This window comes from Gallus gallus, chromosome 1 (genome assembly GCF_016699485.2).
Source record: "Gallus gallus isolate bGalGal1 chromosome 1, bGalGal1.mat.broiler.GRCg7b, whole genome shotgun sequence".
Taxonomy (NCBI): domain Eukaryota; kingdom Metazoa; phylum Chordata; class Aves; order Galliformes; family Phasianidae; genus Gallus; species Gallus gallus.
This window is the reverse complement of record NC_052532.1, coordinates 6,517,673-6,545,356: the sequence shown is the minus strand read 5'-3', so window position 1 is coordinate 6,545,356 and position 27,684 is coordinate 6,517,673. Positions and strand designations below refer to the sequence as shown.

Sequence of the window (27,684 nt, the reverse complement as noted above, 5' to 3'; positions counted from 1 at the left end):
CTGTGAGACACTACTCTCCAGTTATGGCTACAGGGCACTGTATGAACACTATAACACTGAAGTTTATAAAAAGAAGAATTACAGGACACACACAAAAAGTAGCTACTTATTGCAGACTTTTAGTCTGGCCTATGTATGCAAATAGTCATGTACATATATGCCATAGATGATACTGTATGCTTCTACCAAAGCTCTGCCAGAGGAAAAGCTGAGGCTCAGATAGATAAAAGGTCTTTGCTGCTATGAGGTTGAGACAATTCTGAAGGTGGGAGAGAGATAAATCCATCTAAACTATATGCTCAGGCAGAGAAAGAGACTCAGTCTCTTATCATAGGAAGTAAGGTACCGTAGAAATGTCTATCATTTAAGATAGGTGGGATGAATTAGAAAAGTGTATTTCACCTGTAGAGGGGCCTTGAATAGCGTGCATGAATTAGAAAATTAACTTACAGATACGTGAAGTTGTATCAGGCAAATCACACTTACAAAAGCTGAGGAAGTAATCAGGGTTTTAGCTTGTCTCTAGAGCCCTATGTTAGCACACCAATCACAAAGACTTTCTTTTTCTTTAAAAATTGCACTCTGTTCTGAAAACATTCAAAGTCAGTGTTTTGTTGGTGATCTACTGCATGCACATCATGTCTATACCACGGTTTTTTGCTCCTACCCATTACGTAGCCGGGAAATGGTTAAGATGACTTCTATCTGCATCCTCTTTTGGGTTGCTGAACACATCAGATTACCCAGTGGACTTTCAAGAAAGTGGAGCACCTACAGTTTGCAGCATCCAGGAAGGAAAAACAATCTGAAGCTAAATTTTCAAACTCTGTGTGTGAACTTCAAAGGCCTAAACTACAAATAACCCATCTTTACAACCTCAAGACCCACCAAAGACAAGCCTTCCCCCTGTGGGCCTAAAAGTCCAAAGGACTCTCTTCATGAGAGTAAGGAAGGATTTCCTGACTCTGGAGCATTCCTTGTCCCTACTTCCACCACATCTGCAGTGTTCTATTGAATAATTTTGTTGCAGATGCAACTTGGTTGGAACTTGGAAGCAGCTTGGTTGATCAATCACCTTCTGCAAAGCAATAAGCCAATGATGTCTTTGATTAAAAAAACTTAATCCAAAAAACAAGTGAAAAAACTCTTTTGTCGGATAATGCGAACACCAGCAGAGAAGAGAGAAAAAATCAAAGTGAATGAATGTCAGTGAATTCCCTGTGACCAACACAGCCCTGTGTTTCTGTTCATGTTCATTATCAGATCATTTAATTGAAGCACTTAAATCAGAAGGATCTGATTGGTTATGACTGGGCTGAATGCCATCCATTTCTCTTTCAGAGGATTATATTACTCTTTCCTCTTGAGGAGACACATATATTTAAGAAATGAGAGAAATGGGGGCTAGCAAATTGTTTGCCTAAAATTACATTAAAGCTCTTGGGGGCAAATAACTCCTGTGAGTGAGAGCCATACGCTTATGGATTGTCAACACATCTGTTGGAGAAGGCAGAAAAATCTGATTAAATCCTCTTGCGTAGCCCAGAGCTCATCGTGGTGGTTCTTATCAGGCTCACTGCTCAAACACGTGCCTTGGGGATGGCCAATACCTGGGGCCAACATTTTTTTTTTCTTTTATTCTTTTCAAGTTTCTTTATTCCATCAGACAAACACAGAGCAGGTGCCTCAGTGATTCTCCCATTTGAAGTTGCAATGCAGATTATCTAACTTGCCTAAATAACGACTTGGCACACAATCAATTGTAAAATACTAGTTGGAGCATTGAAGAACCTCAGAAATCAGCATTTTGTTGTTGTAGCTATTTCTTCTGCTTAGCAGCTATCTGTCTCACAGATCCACTAATACAATGTTTTTTTCCTCTTTGGCTTATTATTTCTTTGAGGAAAAAGAAACTGAACAAATTGTGTGGTTTCCATTATCTTATTGAACATGGGCTGTACAGAAATAAAAGAAACTCCATTCATTAGGGCACTTGTAAGCGATGGATCTAGCAACTTGTTGGATGAGATATCCTGGGAGACTCCACACCTTCTCCTCTTTTACTGCATCCTGTGCATATGAAATGAAGACAATGATGAGCTAAGACATTATTATGAATGGGACCAAGACTTAGAGAGAGCTGAAAATCTGTCACAAAATGTTGCAAAAATCAATAGTTGAAGTAATGGTATTCCTCGTCCTCAAAAAACTTGTGGGGAGATGAAACAAAGTCTTCAAGACTTTGAAAGTCTTACAAGAGACATGTGGAGGCTTAGGCCAGCTGAAAGTTTTTACCTTATGAACTCCCAGAATATGTTGAAAATCATCTGAAGACAAGGACTGTGCCTTTCCTGTCTTTTGCCCTTTTCTAGTTTCTTTCAACTAAAAGTTTTAATGTCTACTGAACCAAAGGGGAAAAAAAAGAAAAATTATATGCCTCGTGGTAACGGTAGATGATTGCACTATTTTGGGGGAACTTGTATATTTCTCTCATGTCAGCAAAGCTCCTGGGCTCCCAGAACTTGCTCAGAGTAATGGCAAAGGAAGTATAATGCACTGTTGGAACAGCATTATTCTATATTTATGGCTTTTAGTTTTCCACATGACAAACACAGATTGGATACCTACAGAATTTATAAATTCATTTTTACCAGGCTCTCCTGGCACCATGTAAATTAAAGGAAAACATTTCACAGCTCTTTCCATGCTCAACACCAGCACATAGATGCTCTGAATTGAATCACTTCATAGTGGTGCTTAATTAAAAGTAGGTATCTCTCCAGCTACACAGACAGCTTGATGTACAGAGCTGTAATGCTGCCGGGAATCACCCTCTTTGTCCTACTGGTGCACCACTATTAAGTGCAACAGTGAGGAAAATCAAAACACACAAAAAAGTGCAAATCATAGAATACCCTGAGTTGGACCCACAAAGATCATCAAGTCCAATTCCTATGACTTAGGCTTCTGGAGTCCCTCTGTATGGCACACCTTTTTTCCACCACATTTGGTATATTATTTTTCTCCTTATACTGGCAATTTTATAGTTGCCTCCTTAAACCTATATATGGCAGGGTGATGTACCTAGGGCTGTGTTAAGTGAATTAGCTGATACTGAAGTCAGGGGGAGAGATTCAGCCTGATGATTATACAGTAGCTGCATATACAATAGGCAGAGAAGAACAGAGCTGCTTTTTATCTGCTGCACCTACCACTCCCTAACAATTTTAAGCCCTGGATAAACATCAGAACATTGCAGATAAGATTTTGTCTGCTCAAAGGAACTTTTTCCTCTCCAACATCAGTCACTGGAATAAGCTGACAGCTTTCTCAGAGAGACTTGCTCAACGAGAGCAGCACTGCCTGGCCCTAGTGGAGAAGTTATGGGGTTGAATCCTTTGGCTACTGTTGCAAGAGTTCAGGCCAGATGCTCACCTTAACATCAACTAACCTTAAAAATCTATTAATACGTGAAATTAATATCACAGCATTGGAAAAAGGTCAGTGAAGACTTGCAAGAATAAAGAATTGCCTGGTGACCTGTAGGAAAGTCTGCTTTGTTTCCTGAAGATATGCTATGTGCTGGGCAGCTGTTGCCTCCTCCATCTAAGGCACATCCAGAGATTTTACAGAACATTTTAGAATCTTCAACCATGAAAGGTAAGATTCAAAATTTATATTTAACTACTAGAGACTAAAGTCACTTCTTCACTGATCCCCCTATTCCCATATTTCTGAGTCAGCCTCATAACTATCTGCCTCTTTTTTCTTCCAGACTACTCAACTTCAGTTTAGTAAATAGCCAGACATTTCCAAATAATATAAATAATATTATTAAGAAGTTGAGAAATAGAGAAGAGGAGGCTGCAGCTCTCCCTCGTGACACTCCCAAATCCCTTCCAACCTCAGCAATTTGATCTCCTCCTAAATGAAATTTTTTATGAGCTTTACTATAAATAAAGAAATTTGGCCTTTGATTAACATATTATTTAACAGAGCTCTCTTTGATATAGCGAACATGTTTTGATTTGGAGTGAATGTTGTACATGGTACAGTTATTTAATTATGACTTGTTTTTGTGGAGATTTCTAAGGCTGGATTTATTTGGTATTTTCATCTATTCTCAACATTTTAATTTCTGCATGTAACAGATTATAGCAACTTTTAAGTCAGAGATTCCTATACAAAAAGTTTAAGTGAGCAATGAGACATTTCCCTTTTTATTTAAATAGCATTTCAACACAATTCCTAAAACCTATGCCAACCTAGAAAAACAGGCAGTACTAACACATAAACCTTTGGCCATTCTGTTGGCAAGCTTAAATCTATAGAGTCAGGATGATTTACATCTGGATTCGCATCAGCTGGAAAAGTAGATCCAGGATAACAGCATCTAGGAAAGTCAATGATGTGGAAATATTTTTTTGGCTTTGCATTGCACACTGTGGATGGGATTAAATTCTCCATCTTTGGCAGTCTCACAGTTAGTTTAAGCTAGTCTAGCCAAAACTGTTCTTTTGGACCGTCTCTCAGATAAAGAGACATCTAAGTTCAGTGCGCTACCTTTGGATTTCTATGTCAGGATGTACTGACCTGTGCTCTGGACAATGAGCTAAACTACTACATGCTGTTGATGCCTCTCCAGTTCTACCTCAGACTTCCCATGCTACCTTAGATAAAGTATTCACTATGGTTGCATTTGTTTTTATTTTGCTTTGTTGCTGGAAAACAGGGTTGATTCTGCTGCTTTCCACTTGCTGGCTTGTTTTATAGAAGGCTACATCTTTGAGATGAAGTTATATTTCTACCATGCCTATTTATTTCCTGTTCTTCAGACCAAGGAACGCTCTTGACAGGACTTCTAGGTATACTAACGTAAGAAAACCAGAGACCTGTGTCCATCTGTAGTGCACAGTTCACGCAGTCCAGACTTTCAGTAAAGAGTTGGGCAAATCCCTCATCCCCTCATCTGTATCTCCGAGCCAGGAAAAGCTGTCCGGGCACTTGATGAAAGAGAATACTGTAGGAATATGTCCTCTTACTGCTGCTCTGAATAAAAGGATGTATTTAAATCACACATTTAACACCATGATTTAGCAAAGAGATGGTTTCACGTGTGTGTTAGATCCCATTCCTTAATTTACTTGGTAAATATCTGAGAGATATAGAAAGCCATATTCCACAAATAAAAGGGCTTCTAGGAAACTCCATAAGATGTTTGCTAACTTGACATTATCTTCTGGGTGGTGATATCCACTAGGCTGTGCACTCCCTCCATTCCTCTTTGCCTCATCCTATTTCCTTTCTTGTTTTCCAGAATACTGTCTGAAAATGATACACAGACACACTGCCAGTCTGGTACTAAGGTATCAACAATATCAGAAGAGACATTTTCAAGATTTTAAGTAATGTTTCTTTCTGGAAACACCATTTTGGTTTCAGGGCAGGACTACAAGAGAGATAGGGCAAAGAAAATAACAGAATCATACAATGGCTTGGGTTGGAAGGGATCACAAAGATCATCTAGTTCCAACTCCCTGCTGCGGGCAGCGAGGCAAAAAAAAAGAAGGCTGGCTTCCTCTCTGCCTATATGGAGGGTTACTGTAGACCTTCACCCACTTCACCCATCAGAAGAGATGAGTCAATACTTCTGGAGCAGAATTAGCTCTCTGGTGTTGCTTTTCGGGCTTTTTCAGATCCAAAACTGGCTTAACTACATCGGCATTTCCCAAATAGCGATCCACAATGATAACCATATCAGCCCTATTGACAGCTTTCCTTTATGCAGCTCTCAGTTACACTCCACAACTGCTTGTCACTCCCTAATGCACGGCACAACAGGAAGCCCAACATTTACTTTGCTATCAGTTAACTGCAACGCTGTTTTCTGTTCACATCCTTCTTAATCAGTTGTAGAGGATGTACATATGTTAAAAAGCAAAGTACACCACTCAGCTTTGAAACACAACTTTGTTGTTCTTGTTTTACTTAATGGAGAGTTAAAATAATTCAGCACTGGAAGTACTTTGCTCCAATAAAGATGATACAGCAGTGTGCCAGGGATCAATACTACTGAAAAATGTAAGGTTAAGCATCTCTGTGACTCTAAGCATGAGAAGCTGCAGAGAACACATGCCTTCTTTTGGGAGAGTCTCCTGTCAAATTTATATTGGCATTTTTCTGAATCTAGAATCCTCTTTCTTGTTGTGAATTAGGCTGCATTTCTAATTTTCTGCTGCCTTCCTGAGCCCAATGACTCCAAGGATTAGATAAAATGGATCTGCCTTAATCAGCTCCTGACTGAAGTCTTGACATTCAAAGGGACCCAGAGAGGCAGAATTGGCCAACATGTACCTTATGAAAGGCTCTTCCCATGAAAATACAAATTCAAATTCTTGCACCTGAGGGGGAGCAATGTGTTTCAATGACACAAGCATAGGATGCATGGGCTGGGAGGAACTCTGCTGTAAAGGGCCTAATGGTTCTGATGGGAGGTGACCACAACACAGCAGTATGCTCTGGGAGGTAAGAAAGCCAACAGTGTCCTGGGCTGAACGGAAAGGAGCAGAGACAGGAGATCCAGCTGATTTCTCTCCTTTAGTCAGCACTTGTTAGATCCTATCTAAGTACTATATCTAGTTTTGTGCTCTTCACTGCAAGAAAAATGTTGATCAACTGAATGGAGCTCAGTGGGAGACCACCAAGGCAGTCAAAGACTGGAAGACTCATCCTGCAGGGAGATGCCAGCAGAGGTGCACTTGTTCATAAAGAAGAGATGGCTTCAGGGGGACATAACAGCAGCACCTCTGCACCTATGGCATGCAGGAATCTGGAGCTGGGTTGTTCAATGCAGTGTATTGCAGGAGTAAGAAAGGGAAATTGAAATAAAAGAAGTTCAGTCTGGATACAAGGAAAAACCTTTTCTATGTGAAGCTTGTCATGCAGTGGAAAAGATTACCCAGACTGATCAGTCTGTGTTGTTGGAAGTTTTCAAGTCCTGAGTAAATCAAGCTCTGAATAATTTGATCTGACCTCACATTTGACCCTGTTTTGAGTTGGGGTTGGACAACAGACCTCCTCAAGGACCTCCCAACCTCCAAAATCCTATGATCCTAAAAAAAGCAGAAAAGCAGAAAAAGTCAAGCAACAATGAAGCAGAATAAAAGAAAGATGAAAAATGAATATGGGTTGGGAGAAAATGGAACAGAAGATCTGGCTTCTGTTTATAGGTCTGTTTACAAGGACAGAGGGTGAGACTGAACATGCCACTTAACTCTTTGCTGTGTTTATGATCCTGGTCTGCCTCAAGTATTTCTTATGTAAACTTTCCAGGGCTAGATCTACATCTAACAAGAGGAGGTCATGACCTTGCATGATTCCTATGGATTTTAGATTCATTTTAGTTTCCTTTTGATTTAGCAATGTGCAACAGAAAATAAAATTGTAGTAACAAGATGCAAAGAATGGATTTAAAAAAAAACTATGAGAAGAAACACAAGCAATAAGAAAAGAAAATCAAAATTATTCTAACATCTCCCCGGTCAGTAACACAGAAGAGGTAAATGGTAAGAGTTGGGGACAAATAGAAAAGAAATATTAACTCTAAGAAAAAACATCTCCAATTTTAGCAAGTTGAATTTAAAATCTTTTGTTTACTACTGAAAATCACTTGGGTAAACAGAATATTCTTTGTCCCTTTGTTAGTACAAGAGGGATAATAAAGCTAACAGACAACACTGGATTTAAGGATAATCAGATTACGGCTCTGTTTTCTTTTCCCTTTCTAAGCTTTAGTTGCAAAAAACAATGATGTTTGCAATGATGTCATGCGAACTTTATCTAAACAAGATGAACACCTGCTGGCTTGAGTGAAAGCCCAAGGATACTGGCCACAGTTTAGTTGTGTTGAGCAAAGTCCATGCAAAGCTTCCAACTTCGTTATGACCTACAGCATCTTATTTTGGTTGTGGTACACTTTTAAAGAGATAAAAAGGGCACTCAGCTGTAGGAGTTCCTTGTGTAACACCACCAGTCTGCTGTTATGCAGGATTCTGTCCAGAGCTGATCCTAGGTGTTTAAGGTCAGTCCACTCTTCACATAGGTCTAACAATAACTGGCTAGTTTAAGGAGATGGAAGCCATAAAGTTCGCTCCTAATATGACTTAAATGCCTCCAGTGGAAAAGCTAAGCAATTGAAGTATGGGGATGATGGAGCTTATGAAATGAGCATTATAAACATGGGTGTGGGGGAGAACTGGGAAGTCAGTCACACTGTCCACGTGACACTGCTCTCAGGAATTCGCAGTTGCATTTCTGTCTGAAATGAACACACTCTAAGGGCTCTGACTGCACAAGGAACATTTTAAAGAGGAAGAATAATTAAGCGATGACAGAGGCATCATCATTATTAGATAATCACAACCCAGGGGCATTAACAAACGTTGAGTGTCTCTAATCCCATGGGGTCTAATTATTCTGTGATAATAACCACACCTCCAAGTTTTAATTTATTCTTGTGGAGAATGAGGGGGGGAGTAGGAGAAAAGGGGGCATTTTAATATTTTTGCTGAAAGAAGATGCAGTTGGCCTTTCAAAAGGGCTCATCGGTATTCTAATCTAACTAGTGTGTTGTGATTGGCATTAAATTGTCTGCCCTTTATGATGATCTCCAACCAATCTGCGTATCCACCCTCATACAAACTGGTGGCCTGCCAGTCACTAACACAGTGCCATCACGCACCCGTTCTGCTTCTCAGGGCAATTTTTGGCAAAGGAAATGTGGATTTTCCTGTCTGGGAGGTTAATTCTCCATGAAGCTCTCTGACAAATACACTGCCTATGGTGTGGAGGGATGAGTAGAAACTTGATCATTTTCTGCTATCTGGAAGTGCTGTCTGACGTGTCAAAAAGGAAGATTCTAGTAAGTTTAAGTGCTCTGCTTGTGCTTGGAAAGAATAAAATAAAAGTGACAGATGCACTCCAGGGACAGAGAACCAGGAAAGCAAGAGAGGAAGAAAGAGTTGGCAGAAATGAGAATGACAATATAGAGAGACATATACCGATATCACAGCCTTTCCTGGATAAGTCAATGTCCCTCTATTTCTTCATTACTCACAGGTGAACAATCACTATGAAAGATTATTTATGACTTCTCAGGATACAGGAAAAGAGAAACACTACTGACTAATGGAGGAAGGCAGAACAGCAGCCTCTCAACACCCAGTCACATCTGTGTGTCTCTAGCATTCATGTGCAAGCGAGACTAAGCAGGAACGTGGAAGAGGAAAGAGTCTTTCCCCATGGTGATCCTTTTGGCTGAAGGTGACTTTCTGAGAACACCTTTATATTTCACGATGTCCTGTGCATGCATGCTTATGTACAAGAAAAAAGAAACAAAACCGACCCAAACAGAGAGGTGAACTAATTCATTCAAATTCTTTGCAAAGACAGAAGAAGCTAAGCAGAGACTTTAGTTAGACTCCTAAGTCCATACTCTTCAGGATTACTTTCAGGGTCGCTGAGCATACTTATGTGAATCTATGCTGTTGTGTTTAAGGGTACATTTTCCTTTGAAATTATAAAGATGGAAGAAGAGAGTAAAAAGCAAATTAATATTTTGGGCCAGTTCCACACTGATGATTCTGTGATTGATTCTGTGATATCTACCTGTGTCGTCAACCAGACAGTATCGTATCTCTTTAGTAGAAAACAGCTCTGGATGAGCTTGAAATAATACTTCTAATAAAACGAGAAAAATTGGCTTTTTACAAAGTAGGATTCTTGTGGCCTGAAATAATGATTAAGAGTTGGGAAGAGAGACACTTTCAAAATATAATGTATTACAAAGTGTTATTTGTATACTGCAAGCAAAGTAAATCCAGAAAGGTGCTTAGGCAATGGATTTAATACTTTAGGAAGACGATAATATACTAATGTTTAAAAAACAAACATGTCTCCTGTTGAATTAGATCCTACTAATCCATGGTTTAGTACTGTACACGGTTTCCTAAAAACAACTCCGAAGAATTAACCAGCAGAATTATTCACTGAAAAATATGCATGTGTTCCTATTCTTCAACTTTGGAGACCGTGCAGTTCGAAGGAAAGAGACAGGTATTTTTTCTGTGCCCAAAATTCCTAAAATATTGATGTTTATTTTAAAAAAGGGTCAAGGTGCTTTTTGAAATGGTCTCCTCCTGAAGTTGTCCAGCAGCCTCACACTTCTTCACTGACAGGTTCTGCCCACTAAACCCAGCTGTTTAATAACTAAACTTCCCTAAGATCCCTTAGGCTGAATTAATACACTCCTGCTTAGAAATCTCTTTGCCAGGAGAATATACAATGACCTGATACATTTCACAGGACAAATCTGCAAACAGGTCATTCTGGTTAATCGATCGCCAGCCTGCTGCCACCTGCATCCTTCAGGTTCATTGTTCCAAATGAGGAGCCAGGGAGAGACATTACTGTTCCAGGGATGCTCCATGAGAATTAATCACCCTTCTCCTCTCCTTTTACTGCACTAAGACTCTGGGATATTTTGGACATGATTCAAACTCTTTTTCTTTTAGGCATTTTAGATGTTTTGAAACATTAAAAATACAAATATAGGTCAAAAATTCATGCCCAGTTCCCTAGTTCTGGCTCTAATACATATGCTTGGATCCTTACTTAAGGGTGACTTAATTAGCAGATGGACTTAGCACCAGTGTATCTCTGCAAGGAGCATCATCATCTCTGGGCACTAAGAACAGTCACAATCATCTGTTTGTTTAGAAACTCAAGCACAGACGCAGATACTTAACATAAAGTAAAACATAAAGGGTGGTTCACACACAACAGTTTGGTGATACACTCCCTTCATCACAGACAGCAATCTTATTGAACTATGCAGTTAAGTGATGGGCGCTGGGTAGTCAGCATGCCAAGGCAACATTTTCTTCCCTGGCTTCCTTGCAAATATTTAATTTGTAAAAAAAAAAATGGTGCTGAGATCAGCATTAAGATATTGAACTGCTCTGTTTCAGAGCACTAAGATAATGGTGCCAATAATAAAACTACATTTAAATGTAACATTGAAAATCATATATTTGGGATGTTTAAGCAGCCATTCACCTGAGGCATCCATTTGGTAGGTACACTGTATAAGTAAACCTTTATTTAAGATACATTTAGCAATTGGTTTTTATCCTTGAAACAATTAACATTATGAGAGCTAAGGTTCCTATGTAGTTCAAATCAAACAAAGCTTAGTTTAAATGTTTTTATAACAATAGAACCTGCATTAATTCCACAAAAAATGGTACAAAAATAATCAATTTGTACTACAGTATAAAGAGTGCCATTCTGCATTTTAAACCGATCTCTTCCAACATGAAACATCTAGTCCAATTCATTCTTCAGCAAACTGTCAGACCTTCCTACACACCTACTGGCAGGGTTATTTTTGGATCATCCTGGAAGCAAATCACAGCTATCTCAGTGGGTGTACTGGCCTCTAACAAAATGTCACGGCGGCAGCCTTGCACTGCTGATTGGAGAAAAATGTATTGTACTGAAGTGAACAAAAAAGAGAATCTTCTGAGAATGATTATTTGAACACTCTCCACTGCTTCTCAGCTGAAGCACCTTGTATATTCCATAAAATCGCTAACATTTCAACAATTGTGTTCACAACATGAATACCTTCAACTAACAAAGACAATCTTTATGCCATATTAGGGGGTAGAAAAAATAATGAACCACAGATGTTAACTGTGAGTTATAATTCTCTGCTTTTAGCAGGGGGAAAAGTTGAACTAATTCTTCCAGGACAGACACTAATGGTAATATTTTTTCCTCTCTTTTTCAGTTTATTCTATACTTCACAGGGTTCCTTTCTTAGGGGGGAAGCAATAATACTTCAGTGTCAGCATCTGTCTGAAAATGAGTATTTTTACACTTTTTATGTGAGGAGGGCTTTTTTCAACATAAGACTTAACAGGTGAATTCTGACAGAACGTGGCAAAAGCTGGGCTTGATTTTAAGAGGTTGTTAAAGAAAAAGGTCTATCTTTCTACACTGACAGTATTTTTTGCACAGATTTCCTTTTAGGTTTACACAGCAGATAAACCTGAAGAGTTCTGTTACTGAAGCATGAATAGCTAGTTCAGTGGTGTGAATAAATAATAGTTTAGAGAATCAGACAATCATGAACATGTCATGGAAAATCAAGGCTCCTAAGTCTGCAACTGAATTAGCTTCTGGTTTAGCAATTCCTCCACAGCTCAGAAGTTATACTGAATATCATAGAATCATAAAATCACAGGGTTGAAAAGAACCTATGAGACCACCTAGTCCAACTGTCCTCCTATCACCATTACTACCCACTAAGCTACTATGTTTATGCAGACAAATGTGGATGTATAATTAGATGTTTCATCTCTTCATTTGCACATAGAAGAGCTTCCCTAGTGGCTATAGAAAAACAGTTATGTCTGAATTTTAAGAAACAAAACTGAAACAGGCCCATGGACGCAGTGGAATCTCCATCTCTGGAGATGCTCAATCCTTGCCTGGACGTAGCATTCACCAACCTGCTCTATGTGGCTCTGGTTTGAGCAGGATCCTGGAGCACAGACTCTGGGTAGAGATCCTTCCAAACTCTGTGATTTTGGTTCTTTCATGCTATGACATTCAACAATAAAAATCTGTGCAATGGTGGAAAGTTATAAGATGAAAAAATAATTGGTATCTGAAACTCAACTTCCATATTCCTTCTTTTCAGAGTACAGATATTTTTCTGCTGTTGCTTAATACTAGTTTACAAAAAAATAGCAGGAATTTTTTTACAGTACCAAGGTTGTACTACCCATGAAAGCCAGAAAAAAAACAGAAACATTATCCTTGTGAAAATTAGGGTAATGGGTCAAGTAAAGCAAAGTAAACATCAGAGTGTTGGAGGGAGATACATTGATCCTGAGTTCATATGTTCACCTCTGCAGGAGCAGCCTTTCTGTGGACTTTGTGCTAGTTTAAGTTTCTGCGGGATATGGCAAGGATATTCTCTGCAGAACAGGACAAAGTCCTTAACACTAAGATGAGATTTGTCCTGCCCAAATTAAGTATCAATATCTACACCTGACACAGTTCCTCCAAACTCCTTGTTGATATAATGAGAAATGCAAATTTCTGGGAAGCCAGGGGGAAGTTGAGACAAACTGGCTCAGACAACATCCATGGCTCCATAGAGTTGGGTAAAAGTTACCCCAAGGCCATACCATTACATTAAGAAGTACTACAGGCACTTGCCGTTAAAACAAGAAAATATTCTAAGTAAGTGAGTGAAATGAAAAGAAATTGAAGAATTAATTAACCAAATAGAGGTGATTAAAGTAAATAAAGGAAACAATTATCATATCAAAATAAAAGACAAGAAAGATGATTAAATGAGTCTTCAAAAGACCCGTGAGAAACTCATGAAAGACATAATATGCATTTACCTGGTTTTTATTCTTTCATGATTTCATTTTCATTTTTATTCACTACCATCTGATAATTGCAAGAAACAGTTACTTTAACCATGGGCAATTTAAACCATTTTAATTTTTTTTTCCAGGGCCAAGAGACAAAAGAACCTATTTATTGCCTGAGGGGATTTTTACTAAAATGAAAGCTTAATCTTTTATGTTTTTTTAAGCAAAGGCTTTTAAAAAATCATTTCTAACAATGCTGTAGGGAGAGACTTCCATGGGTATGCAAAATTGAAATTATAAATTTACAATTATAAAAAAATTAATAGTTTGGGGGATTGCATTGTCTCTGTTCTTTCTGAATGAATAGTGTTTCAAGCTTAAGAGAAAGTATTTAGTACATAAAGGAGAATGAGTGTCCTTAGACTCTGTGGCGGTCAAAGCTTTTTAGTAAGTATACAGCACATATGAGAGAAAGATCATTGGAATTTAATTTGTTTGGAAATATGTGAACCTTGAAGAAAGAGTTTCATACAAATGGAACAATTGCTATTGAATCATAGTGAATATTTTTCTTTTGAGCACGTTGCAATTAGAAGTCAGTAGCAAAACTTGACATGCTCAAACATCAGATTCCATGCTCGTTTCTCACCTCCTGGCCTGTTTTTCTGTGTCACCAATGCATCAAAGTTGGTCTGACCTCCATTGTTAACAGTCTGATGCATTGAAGGTTGCTAATCTTATCTATGTAAACTTAAGCTGCAAGATTAATTTGAAAGGAAGTAACAACAATGTGGGATTCTTATGACAGACACAGACAAAATACAAAACAAGGGCTTGGATGGTCCTGTGTGGGGCCACGTATTGGACTCAATGATCCTTATGAGTTCCTTCCAACATGGACTATTCTATGATTCTGTGATTCTAGGTTTTGGTGGAAGACACATTCAAGAGAAATCTTCAGGAGAAATACAGTTACATAAGGGTAGAAATGTGGATGATTGATGATGTGGCTGGCATAGTTTAAGGCATATTAGAACTACGTGCTCAAGTCCATTCCTGTTCAGAGTAGGATTTTGGCTTTAACAGCATCAAGGAAATCATTCAATTTAAGCATGTACCTTTACACTCCTAAATTTGGGTAGTTTTCTGAACTGAGAAATATTAATTTAATGCATTATCTGGAGAGACACAAACATTTCTTACTGGGCTCTGTGCAGGCTTTGAAATCAGACAAAATAATTTACACTTATGAAACACCACAAACTGAAGTGTTCTATTAAAAGAAAACTACAACAAAAAAATATCCTCAAGGCCTCCAAACATTCACACTCTGAAAGGCACATTTAAATGTTTTCTGCCAACATATTTCAAGTTCTAATGAAAATACTTTGAGCTACTACGACAAGCTTTATTGAACCAAATTCATTTCATACAGAGCAGAGAAGAACCACTAAAGGTATTGTTTAGGTTTAAAAAAAAATACTTAATAGGGTAGAGAATGTGGAACCAGGTAAGAAAGCTCAAACTGAAAGACGTATCAGGGGTTGTTTTTAGGCTGGTTGTGCAATAGGAACAGGTTAAGGAAGCTACTAGATATGGATTTTCTCTTCGGTATGCCAACCTGTCTGAGACTGTCTATAAGAAGCAACTGCCATTCAGAATACATCACTTCAGAGGTTAAATGTCCTGGATTTTTTGAAAATATCACACCTTTAAAGTGTGAGCCAGAATCACTAATCTCTTTGGAAAAACCTTGCCACTTCCTCTAAGATGGCACCCCAAGAACTCTTATCTTGAAAAAGCACCTTCCCAGCCAAAGCATCTTCCTAAGCACACACTTCTGCAGGCTTGGACATTGGCTAAAGTCACTCATCCATCCAGGCATTCAGGAGCCTGGGTTAGGAGGGACCAGCAACTCAGTCAGGCTGGATAAGGAGATTCTGTTAGAGAGGGAGAGAGGAAAATACAAACCTGAAGTGTGAATTTGAGTCCTGTACTAACATGGTAAGGCAAATACCACAATGGAAGCATGCTGCTGCCTGAGATTCTCATGCCCCGTAACTGACAGGAAAGTTCACTTCTAGACCCTCTGTGCTGCTGTGCAGTATGTTTAGTTGTTTTAAGAGGTCTAGTGAATGTAGCTCAAGAGATGCTGAGTATGCTTTGGGAGGCAGGCTATACAGACATTTAACATCTAAACTGCAGATACATTACACAGCATGCAGGAAATGCAACATTTCTCTAAATAGGTGACATGAAGACAGTAGAACAGAAGCACCAACACTCAGGCTACCCTTCTGCAATGCATTAAGATCCAGCTCCAGGATGGAGACAAGAATAAGCTCAAACTTAAAAAAAAAAAAAAAAAAAAGTAAAAAAAAAAAATCAGCAAAACCAAATCATTTTGCCCCAGTCTGCATCTCATGGCTGTTGTGACTGATTATTTTTAGGTCAATATGAGGCTCACATAAGAAACAGCAAAAGGCTACACAAACTTACTATTCAGTCAAGCTGCCTTCCATTTAACCTCTTCCCCAAATGAACAATAAAACCGTAACATAATGGTAAGTGTTGGCCAGCTTTAACACCCAGCACCACACTCAGTCCCAGTTCTATTGTGCAGTGAAGGCTGTTTTCCTTACTGATGTGCTCAAACCGTCTGCCATGAATTACTTTTTCATGGGGAATAAATACACACTTAAACAAGATTAAACACAAATGTTCTTTAGTGGTGTCTAAAATAATATGAATGTTCTTTAGAACAGCAATAAACACACTTCATGATGCAAATAATTACACCCTACAGCCTTTATCTTTACATAAGCGGCCAGATTTTCACTCAGCTACTTCGCTGTAAACCCAGTATAACTACACTGAATCAACATCTCTCTCTGTGGACTCCAGAGGTGCTGAAGTGTTACTAAACTCTTGATCTGCCCTACCTCAGTGGCAATGGCTTTGCAGACATGGGAAGTTCATGGATGAAAGTCTACATGACAGTAATGGAGGCACCACTGTCTCTTAGCCTATCCTTTATTTCTCCATACAATTTGGGGTAATTAATTCAGATTGTGGCTGTGCACTCCTTATGCACCTGATATCAATTCTGTTTCTCAGGACCACAAGACAGCTCCATAGAGGCTACAGAAAGGAAAAGAGAAGGAAAAAAGGAGAGAAGGACTGCATAAAAATTTATGATGGGTGAAGAAAAAAAGTTCACGATGGGCTTAGAGTCAAAGATCTGTCTCCTGGGGATTAAGAAGTACCACCTTGTGTGATCTTTCTGTAGGATGGGAAGGATTAGCTCATGTTCTCAACTCTTTCTGAAAAGTTAAAATTAGCTTAAAATTCTCATTCATTTGTAAACTTGATGTAGAGTTTTGCAAGATGGGTCTGTTAGGCTTTGATGACCCCTGAAATGTGTCTGGAAGGGAGAACAAGTCCATATTGGACAGCTTGAGAAATGAGTTATTTTCTTAAAAAATAACAACAACAAAAATACGTTCAGTTATTAAAAGGGTTTCTGGAACTTACACAAGCACGTAACTGAGCCACAGCATGGTATCAGTTTTAAATATTTTCTTCCTATTTGCTCTCATTTTTGCATTTTGAAAGCAAGCATTCTGGTCTTACCGGGACTTGTGAGGGCTCCCAGAGCACCAGTCGTTGTGGAGAGAGGATTTGCATTGGTGGTAGTAGCTGAGGTTTGGGCGGCGGCTGCTGCAGCTGCTAAAGTTGCCAAATTCTGTAATTGTAAAGCGTTCATGCCTGCATGGAGAAGCAGTAGAGATAATTAAAAGGTGCCATAAAAACCACCACCAACAAAACCCAAAAACCCAATAAACTATTTTCAATGAGTGTATCTTGCCGTGAGATTCAGTTCCTTTCACTCCCAAGACAGTTATAATCTGAGAGCCACTAAAAGCCCTCAGATAGCATCTCTCACCTTTCTGCCTTCAAAGTGAGAGAATATGGCAATAGCACCAGCCTACAGTTAGGAAAATTAAATCTGATTGGTGTCACTTCGATAAGGGAAGTGTGGAATTAGAAGTCATTTAAACTCTGTGTGAATCCCAGGAGCAATACTATTCCCTGACACAACAGGGGGTGTAATGAAGATAACTTAACATTTAAAACACATTCAATACAGGGTCATATAATTAGGATGAATATAATTTGTTTCCCATGTCCCATCTGAGTGTATCTACTAAGACTGCACTGTGCAGTAGCCAATAGTTGCACCGATTTTCCTTTGGATAGTTCATTTCTAAATCCACGTATGTATTAAGAGCATCAAATTAGCATCAGACTGATCAATGAACCATCACTGAAGTGGGGGCTTTCAGGCCATAAGCTCTACATTGTGATAACAAGAGTAGTCGGTCAGCTGTTACTTCATTATTTTAGAAGATATGGTGGAGGTACACCTGCATTTCAATGAAGATCTCTTCTTCAATGAAGAAATGCATTCGTTTAAACAGCAAAGGATTTAACTTAGATGGAGAGTTACAAAGGACAAACAATAAATACAAATTATGTGAAATGGAAAAAAAGATGATCAAGGAACAGCAAATTGTATTTGACTTAAATCAGAGCAATTGGGAGTCTCTTTCAAGGCACCTACCTTTTAGATTGGACTATGCCAAGTACTTAGGCCCTTATTCTACAGAGGACTGTTTCAGTATGAGACTATAACACAGATACAAGTTAGGTGCTAATATTAACCAGACTGGATCCTTCTCAGAATCCTATGGATAAGATGCAACTGTCCAAAGGGGTGATCACAAGGCTGAATGTCAACATATTGGCATGGAAGAGATTTTTTGGATGGCAGTGTGAGTTTACCAGGTTGGTTTGGACCTTGGTAGAATTGAAAAAGTAGACACAGACAATAAATTAGACCATAAACCATAACATACTAAAATGGTTTCATAATATTAGCTGTATGAAGCTCATACGAAGAGTAATACTTTCTTTTAGATCAAGTGACAGAGATGAGAAGACTACCTGAGTTTTGGGGAACATTCAGAGAAGAGCTCCAGTGCCTAAAAACTCATTCTGTTCTTTTTTTATTGTTTTTTTGATCGTTAGCTTGTCTAACATGAGAGAGATATTACTTCTTTGTGCACATTTTGTTTCTCATACCAGGTGAACTTCCTATCAGCTTGGAGAAGAAGAAAAAAAAGAGGTCAAACATAAGGCTTTGTAAGCATGTTTGAGAAGGAAAAAATGAAAGAGAGGTATTTTTTTGTGAATTTCTTCAATAATAGACTGACAATACTTTCAAATACACATGTCAGAGACTTGTTGTGTGCAACAGACAAGCTCCCCAAAGAGCTGAACGCACAGGTATTGTCATTGTCCTAGCACCAGAAGTTCAGAGGTGAACCTTGATTTAAGCATCTATTTGTGAATAAAAGCCTGGATTTAATAATGTAACTACTAAATAGAGAGATCATAGGGCATTGCTGCTCTTTGCAAAAAAACCCTCAAAACCCAATGTGTTTTCGGAATGAGATATGGAATCCATTTTTATCCTGGATTGATATTTGGTCCTCAGGTACCTTTTACTTTCCTCCTTTATCAGAAATATAAGTAACACAGCCTAGAATGTCCAGCAAACATTGCTGATCTTCACAGAGCCCCTCTTTCATGCTGCTCTGCAATGGACATTTGATAAAGCAGTGGGTTGGTTCTTCACCATGGCAGCATGATTTTCTATCACCCTCTGGTAAGTAATTCATCAGTAGGATCAGTCATAATCAGCTTATATTTCTTCTGTTGTGAGGTTTCCACTTCAAACTTTTAAACAGCACATACAGCAGGATTAAATAACAGTGAGCAAATCACACAGAACAATACAGGAGCTTCCTCAAACCAAACCCCACGTGCTTCTGGAAAATGTGTGGACCTTTCTCTAAACTTCAATATGGAAGGAAATAGATTTGTAAGCAATTTAATACCGCTTTCTTTATTTCATATACGAGGCTTTGTGCATGCATGCAAAGCTGAAGAAGGCTGCAGCAGCAGAGACACTGTGAGCACAGAAGGATGGGAGCTGGAAGGCAATGTACACACACTGTGCAGCACTCAAGGAAGCAGCAAGACAAGGTCAACAGGCAGTGGAACAAACAACAGCTCTCTTGGGCCTTGCGTGCCACTGTTGTGCCTGTGTGGACGCAAAACTAACACCAGCATTGCATCATCATGAAAAAACATTATTTTATAGCGGGACATTTCCTGTGCAAGGACAAGAGGGATTCGTCAACTTTAAGAAAGAGTTTCTGTGCCAAAAGGAGATTAATAAACAAGAGTGAGGCAGTGACGGAGTTGTCTCCCCACCCAGTCTGTTTGAACACAGAGGTGACTAAAAGACACTGGCCACAAACCAGCTCTGCAGATGTTATGGGGTGTCAGCTACAGTGCCTTTAGGAAAAAAAGCAACCGACCTGCCTGCTGTTGTCATGAGAAGGAGCCCAAAGAGCCCCACTGCACTGAGTGTCCCAGAGTGGCTGTCAGCAGTGGCTCAGAGCACATGCCATCACCCAGCATGCCCTACAGCTGCTTGTGTCAACCAGTTTATCATTTAATACACAACCTCTTTAGGATCCATTCTGCTCCAACTTTCAAAAAAAAAAAAAATAACTCTTGTCATCACAGTTTTATGTTCCCTAGGCAGTTTATAATCTCATCTCTCCCTTCATTGGCTTTGCCCATCAACTTGTCAAGTGCGTCAATATCCCACTTGCTAGGACAAAATTGGAGAAGGGAAATCAAATGCTCTCAAGTTCCAAACCCAAAATGTACTTTCCTTTCAAATAGGGATTTTGATTCAGTTGAACTTCAGCCAAGGTATAGTTCTGTGGGACTAATCTGCTTGGTCATTCTCTCCTCTTTCACACACTGTCTTCACACATTTCACATCCTACAACTTCTTCAAAATAGTCCCAAATCCCCCAACGGAGCTTGACCAAAAATGAGTAGATCGTTCTCATTTGAAAGTGCTGCTCACTCAGCAAATGCACCTCTCTCTGTAGAAATGCAAATTGCTTAACGCTGAAGAGCAGCCTCATAGGCAGAGTTACACATGAAAAATGGAAGTCCCCCTGTAGGGGAAAAAAACATTTCTGGGCAAGGAATAACTCTTGATCTTCATGATAGAGACAATGTTGGAAATTAAAGTGAAATGATTAAAAAAAAACACAGAATCACAATACAGTTTGATTCCATTTTTAATAACACGTATTTACCAATGTGCTATTAGCTTGGCAAATATTCAAGATTGCAAGGAAATTCAACTTTCATTTTGCTATTTGGCAGATTAAAAAAACAATTAAATTATGTACAAAACAGATGCACAGTATGCCTTGCTTGAAACTTAAGATTTTTTAAAAAATTATTTATAAGGATAGGGGCATGAAAATTTAATTTAATGTTCACCTTAGGTAATTTTGTGTCTTATTGTTCACAGCAATTACCATAAATCTACATATCAATAAGCAAGAACAGATGTCAGTTGTTACAAGTGCTTGCCAATCAGGCCTGTTAAAAAGTGACAGATGGATGGTGATAGAACATTCTCATAAGGCCTATTAGCACATTCGCAGGAAATTTTTGTAGTGCTGCACAGTCACAGATGCAGTTCTGTGAAAACACAGGGAAATTTGAGAGCACGAGATTTACATTCTACAACTCCTTGCGCTGCCTCCGACGCAAACTTTCATACAATGAGGCAATTTGCCTCGTTTCAGTCACCACAGCTTTTCTCCTGTGATATCCGTAAATTTGAAATTATTGGGTGATTTGTAGAGGAAGCAGCAGAATCACAAACCATTCCTGAAGTCTTCCAAGATCTCTTCAGATCAGGGTTTCCAAATATCATAATAAAATCATATTAGGAAATAGCTTAATTTGCTTGCTGAACAAATGCTGATAAAGGAAGGCACTGACCACATTTTAGTGACAAGATATGCACAGAGAATTTCAAAATCAGTGCTGATTATCAGAGTTGAATCTGAATCACTCATAAGCAGTTTTCAATAGCTTGACCTCTGCCGTTGCCTATTTTTTCTTTGGAAATTGTATCTATCCCAATTATTAGGATTTATTCCTTCTCAGTTATATCCTGACCGCAGCTTAAAAATTGTGGATTAAGGTAAAATACATCATTTCTAGGCCAAAAAGCATCCATTTGCTGGCACTGATACCAGCCAGTCTGGATGCTTAAGTTAGAGACTAGGGGAAAGTCTTTTCAGGCTGAGTCTGAAAGTGCAGTGTTACTCCAGTAACATTTAAAGAATTAAAAGGGACAGGAGACTGTTACCTCCATTAAATCATATATACAGTGTGCCTACCTTTAGAAAGCTGCTTATCTCAGAAGTGCTTAAGGTATCCTGACTACTTACTGGAAAGCCCCTAAAACGACTTTTAAGTCCACATCGGATTCTGCCCTGGTAATCATGTTATTTAAGAATACAGGCTTAAATCGACTGAAAGTTAGAACCATCAGTTGACTTGCGCAGGATTTCAGTCCATTTCCAAGTTACACAATCTCTTAACACATTTCTGGCATGAAATGTGCTTTTTTCAATAGAAAATTTCCCAGTCTTAGTCAGAGAGATCCATCTGATCTAACTTTATGAGAATTAAAGTTACTCACCCAGGCTTTTGTTACAGTCAAGGGAGAGAGCGCGGATGACTGTTCCTAAAATTCATTAAATTAAAGTAGGTAAGACTAACCCGAGTCCTTGGTAGGATGACTTGCTGCCTAGGAATGAATCCTCTTCACTGACATTGTAGGGAGTCTGGATGCCCAATTTCCAAGCTGCTGCAGGTCAGCGAGCTGACTTCCAACCTCAGAGAGGCCAAGGGAATCAAAAGCCTCTCCCCCTCGTTCTGTTGTTTGTTGAAAGCCCAGCCAGACCTACAGATCTTGTATCCAGACTTGGCCAAACTCCACATCACGCACTTTCACCATCTGAATAAGCACATCTTATAAGCTGCAGAGCCTTGGTTTTCCTCTCAAGGTGCTTCTCCTCCCATGAGTAGGAGCTACGTATGGATTGGCAAGAGCCTCACTTGCTTCAAACTCTGGTTCTCCAAGAATCCTAAATCAAATTGTTTAATTTCTTATCTTAAAAAAGGAATGCAAATTGTAGGGGTTAAATTAAGGACTTTCAATGGAATTAGTGTTAACAAAAGCTCAATGCTTTCAGTCCCTGAGGTCAACATTTTCAAAACTGGTAGTTATCTTTAAGAAACAGCTATCTCCCTTGAGCTGGGAAGAGTTTCTCACTGACCTTTACTTTTAATATGATATCCCTAAAGAGGTCATAGCAGGAGAAGTCCTCTTTCAGTATGGCTCTGCTGGAATGAAGCCACCAACGAGTCAGAGGATAAAAGGATCCTTGGGCCAATGCAAAAGTATAGAGCTTTTGTGCAGATGGCCCTTGGCTTCCAACTGGTCCCTCCAGATCCACTGAGCCAATACAACAATTAGATGAAAATATTCAGAAAGCAGAATCTCACAGAGTTTCTCTCACCCATCTGCTCCTACAGACTCTGCAACAGGAGGAAATCTGGCTTGGGTTGCAGAAGAAGGGTGAAATGAATTGAAAAGGGCTCAGAATGGGCCAGAAGTTCATCCCAAAATGCAACCAAACTGTGAGAGAGTTTGGAATGTACTTGAAAAAAAAGAACATACATTGAAAAAATATAAAAAGCCCCAGCTGTAGAGGATTTAGGGGTCTGAAAAGCCAAAAGCATGGATTCTTCTCCTGCATGACTTCAGAAAGCAAAACACACTGGCTGTCTACTGAAATTAAGAGAATTCCTTTGTGTTTTTAATGAGCACCATGCATATTTATGTGTTCTGAACAGTCATATACTTAGAAATATTTCTGCATGAGAAATGTTTATTCCAGCCAAAGCATTATTAGACGATAGAAAATCTTCATAGATAATATAATTTGGGGGCATTCAAATTTTCTACAGTAATCCAGCAGAATATAAAAACCTCTGTGTTTACACTGTCTGTATAGTACTTCCCAGGTTCTTACACAGGCAGGTTCGCTTAAAAAACTGCTGTTTTTTGGATCCAATTCAGTGCCAGCCAAATTCAATACACACATTCAAGCGACATCCATCACCTTTGAACTATGCCTTCCATGCAATTTGTATATATTTGAAGAAGGAATCTTTTTCTTTTTTTCTTCTTGAAAGCTTGCTAGTGCTTAATGCAGCTTGCATTGTCTTTCTAAAATAAGACAATCAAATCATATAATGAAATTCATCCACATTATTAGCCTTCCCCAAAGACAAAGCACAGGCTAGACATTGAAGCTTGCAAGCCATGTGAGGGAAAACACTGTCTTTAAATTAGCATTAGCAGATATTGGAGGAGGGAAGAAAAGCAAGGAAGTGCTCACTATAAAATATACACTCAGTGTTGGTATGCACTTACATGTTTTACAAAGAGTGATAAAGCAGAGTTTGGCAAGGTAGGGTTAGCCCCTGTAATCAAGACCAGGGGATTATTATAATAGTCAAGGCAGCACTGCCAACTCTCCCAATCTTATTTATTTATTTATTTATTTATTTTACCAGTCTTGACATATTACACTGTTTTCTTTGGTTTGGCTCCTGAAATAAAATGATTTCATGAAAATCTCATTTTTCAATAAAAATGAGAACATCTAAGCTGGGGAACTGAGTGTAACCTTAAGGCTTGGAAAGCTAAATGGCAACCTACTGCTTTTTGCCTCTCAAATTCAAATATCATAAATTTTAGTGAGGCCAGTATCATGATTTACCTGGATATCCCAAATAATCTATGAACACAGGGCAAAGGAAACGCTGAACACACAGTAGTGCCAATGGGTTGCTAGAGCAAGAACAGGATTCACTTTTGGAGCTGATGTTTTATGTGTTTAATGTTTGTATGCTAGTGAGTTCTTGAGACAAATCCTCATTTTTCTTTGGATCAGATCCCTGTCTTTTAAACAAGCTCCAGTTATCTTCAACTAAAAATGCCTATGTAAACATCCCTTCCAATAAAACCAAAGATATAAACTATAAAAGCATAAAAATTAATTTAACTACTCTGAGGCTCTGCAAAGAAAATTGCTCTTATTTAAAAAATACTATTGCTGAGGAAATATTTTTTGACATGTATATTTATATACATGTATAGAGTGTGTGCTGAGTACCTTCTGTGCAGCTCAGAGAAGACATGAGCTTTAGCAGTACAAGTTAATACTTGCAGATCTGGAGGTCCTTAATTTTGGATGAGGGGACAGCTACATTAAGCATTCCAATTTAGGAAACCGTGACTTCATTGGGACTTCTGCACTCAACAGGCACTAGAGCCCTGACACATAAGTAAGAGTGAGAATTCCACAGCTTCTGTGGCTTTTGATCAAACTTTTAGTGCCTGGATTCAGTGGTAAGCACACTCGCTGACTTCAAAGACAAAAGTCTGACCCCTCAAACGCACTGCACGTGCTTGAATAAATTCTGGCATGCAGAACTACTCAAGCATGCAGATTCTGTCTTTACTTATCCTGAGGAATGCCTAACCCTCGCCATTAAATTCAGCACAAGAACCAGAACAAATATTTGACTGTAAGCACATTTTTTTAGCTCAAAGAACATGCAAGCATCAATAACCTATCTTCTAAGCATCTTACTCAGTCGTGTGTAGACTTTAGTCTTCAACTTGAAATATTCTATTAATAAGCCATACACAATGTGAAAAATACATACTGGATTCATTCTCTTTGGAAAATGAATGCAAATAGCTTAAGGTAAAAAACTCTGGGCCTTTATGCTTCTTTGTGGGCTGTGAGAACAACGTTCAAGAATAGCTTCAGCAGGTGAGACCTTGCTGGAGACACAGGAGCATTTTCTATTCCTTCTACAAAATGCACCATGTGAGTCTTTAGTACTGAGTGCACAGCATAACGTAGTGCTGAAGATAAAGTCCTGGATATAATTTTTGATTTCTGAGGAGAGGACATGAACTCTTGGTCCGAACAGTGAAATAACAGTTAGTCTTTTGTGCTTCTTTGTAGAGCTATAGCTTGGAGAAAAATTTAATATCACTAATTTGATCTTCAACAGGAAGGTTTAAGAGCTACATGTTTTGGGGAAAGAAAGGAGTAAATTTAGAGCAGTTTTTATAATGAATATGAAATTAAAAGTGTTTTCCAGGAGAGGCAGTCAGTCATTAACTCATCTCATATTTGAGCACATTAGCAATCTAATCTTTAGTTGAGAAGGTGTATTCCTCAAGTAAAAGTGATGTGCTGCTACAATTTCTTTATTAGCCTCAAGACTGTATGACATTCAGAGCATAAATCCTGGATTGAGAGCCCATCCTCAAGTTACTTAACTAAAATTTTTAGTTTTGAGACAGTTGTTTGAGACAAAGCTGAATCCACACTACCTGGGAGAAAGAGGCAACAGAAAACTTCTAAGGTGCACATAATGCAATAGAGATCGCATTATTTTTCTTCAGTGTCTCAATTCTTTCATTTTGCAGTCTTAACCAAATATGAAAACATTAAACACCATCTCTGAGCTCAAAGCCACTTCCAAAACTGCCAAGTATAAAACTGTTACTGAATTGCTCTGTTCTGTTTATCATATTAAGATACATTTTTAGATGAAAAAAAAAAATGCTAGATTGCAAGTGTAACATAATAGAACCAGCAAGCACTGCCAGCAGGTCTGAGGAAGAGAGAATAATTCAGAGATATTGTCATCTGTAGGCCAATTTATATTGTCAGACAGCAGGTTCGCATTAGTCTCTGATGTCACTGCAATAATGGCATAATGTAACGATTGAGCAAAGAATACCTGTGGGGTACAGCAATGCTGTGTGGTAGATCTGTACTTGTTAAAGTATTTCAGGATTCATTCAAAGCCGAATCAGAAGAAGCAAAAGACCAGGATTAGAAGAAGAGTGAGAAAATGATGTTCAGAAAGACTTGTGAATATTTTAGTCTTTGTTTTGTGATGATGAAGCAAGCACAATGTTGTATGCTACTGATTCAGTGGGTTCATGATTAAAACAAACTAATGCAGCAATTTGGGGGTTTTGTGCTTCCCTTTTTTTTCCCCTTCTAACAAGAAAAAAAAAAAAAGCAGCTTTTTAACAGTTTCTCACGGCGGGCATAATGTGCATCTGTGCTCTGATTTACTGCACATGCTGCCTTCTCCAGCATCATGTTAAGTTAGGGTATCAGCATGGTAGGTCACACAGTGGGAGCGACCTTTTGCTAATCACTACACATCAGTTACTACTGGCACGCAGCTCATTACTAAGAAACCCTCCAACGAGCTGGCTTTCAAATATGCTCACTCTTTGATTTTTTTTCCCCCTTTTATTTCTTTCTCTTTCTTTTTTTCCCCCCCCTGACTAAAGATTATACTTTTACATAAAAGCTTCTGTTGTGTAATTTTGTCAACTAGGGTTCCAAAGTCAAAAAGGCACCCAGTTAATTTTCCATCATTATAAAAGGAGCCTGAAAATCCATACTGAAGGTAGGCCTGTAATCTTGGGTTTCATTAAAAAGGTCAGAACATTTTTACTCACCACCTATTATTAAAATGTTTGAGGACTGCCATTAATTTGATTTTTCAGGACACAGAAATCTCGCTGGAAATTAGAACGTAATCCTGCTGTTGCTTTACTGACACTTTTCATAGGGAAGGATACAGCTGCAGGGACCAAGAGCTCTCCTGCAATTTACAATTGGTTACTTTGGACAAATGGCAGGTGACTAATGCAAGACAAACTGTTTGCTCAACCTGGGAGCACAGGGTTTAATTTCAGTTTCTGAAAGAGGGGAGAAAGTGTTTCTATTGACATTGAACCGTGAGCTGTCCCCTGCCAGTACGTCTGCCACGTTTAATACACAACAGCCCCCCGCCCGACAATGTGATTATTAGAGATGCAGAATTTGATAGCTAAAGAATACAAAACATAGCTGGAACAGAATGAAATGGTTTTTAACTTACCGGCCATTTGCTGAATGCCGCTGAAGGCACCCAAGTTACTGGAGGAAGTTGCTTGCTGCAGGAGCTGCAAATTAACAACACAAAACAGCAATCTATCTGATATTAGTGTAACAAATGAAGATGAAACTAAAGCGAGTGATCATTTCACATTTGGAGTATTTATGCTTTCCTTTACATTTATATAGTCTCTTGCTTCTGTCTATTGTTG

General features: G+C 38.8%; 1 protein-coding gene across 1 annotated transcript in view; it reads right to left on the bottom strand.

The window, feature by feature from the left end:
* The window catches only part of CELF2 (CUGBP Elav-like family member 2), a 195,877-nt gene that overhangs the window by 17,332 nt on the left and 150,861 nt on the right, over window positions 1-27,684 (bottom strand). The window contains 2 exon segments of the mRNA NM_204260.2: window positions 17,088-17,222; window positions 27,477-27,540. Coding sequence (NP_989591.2) covers window positions 17,088-17,222; window positions 27,477-27,540 — 199 coding nt within the window.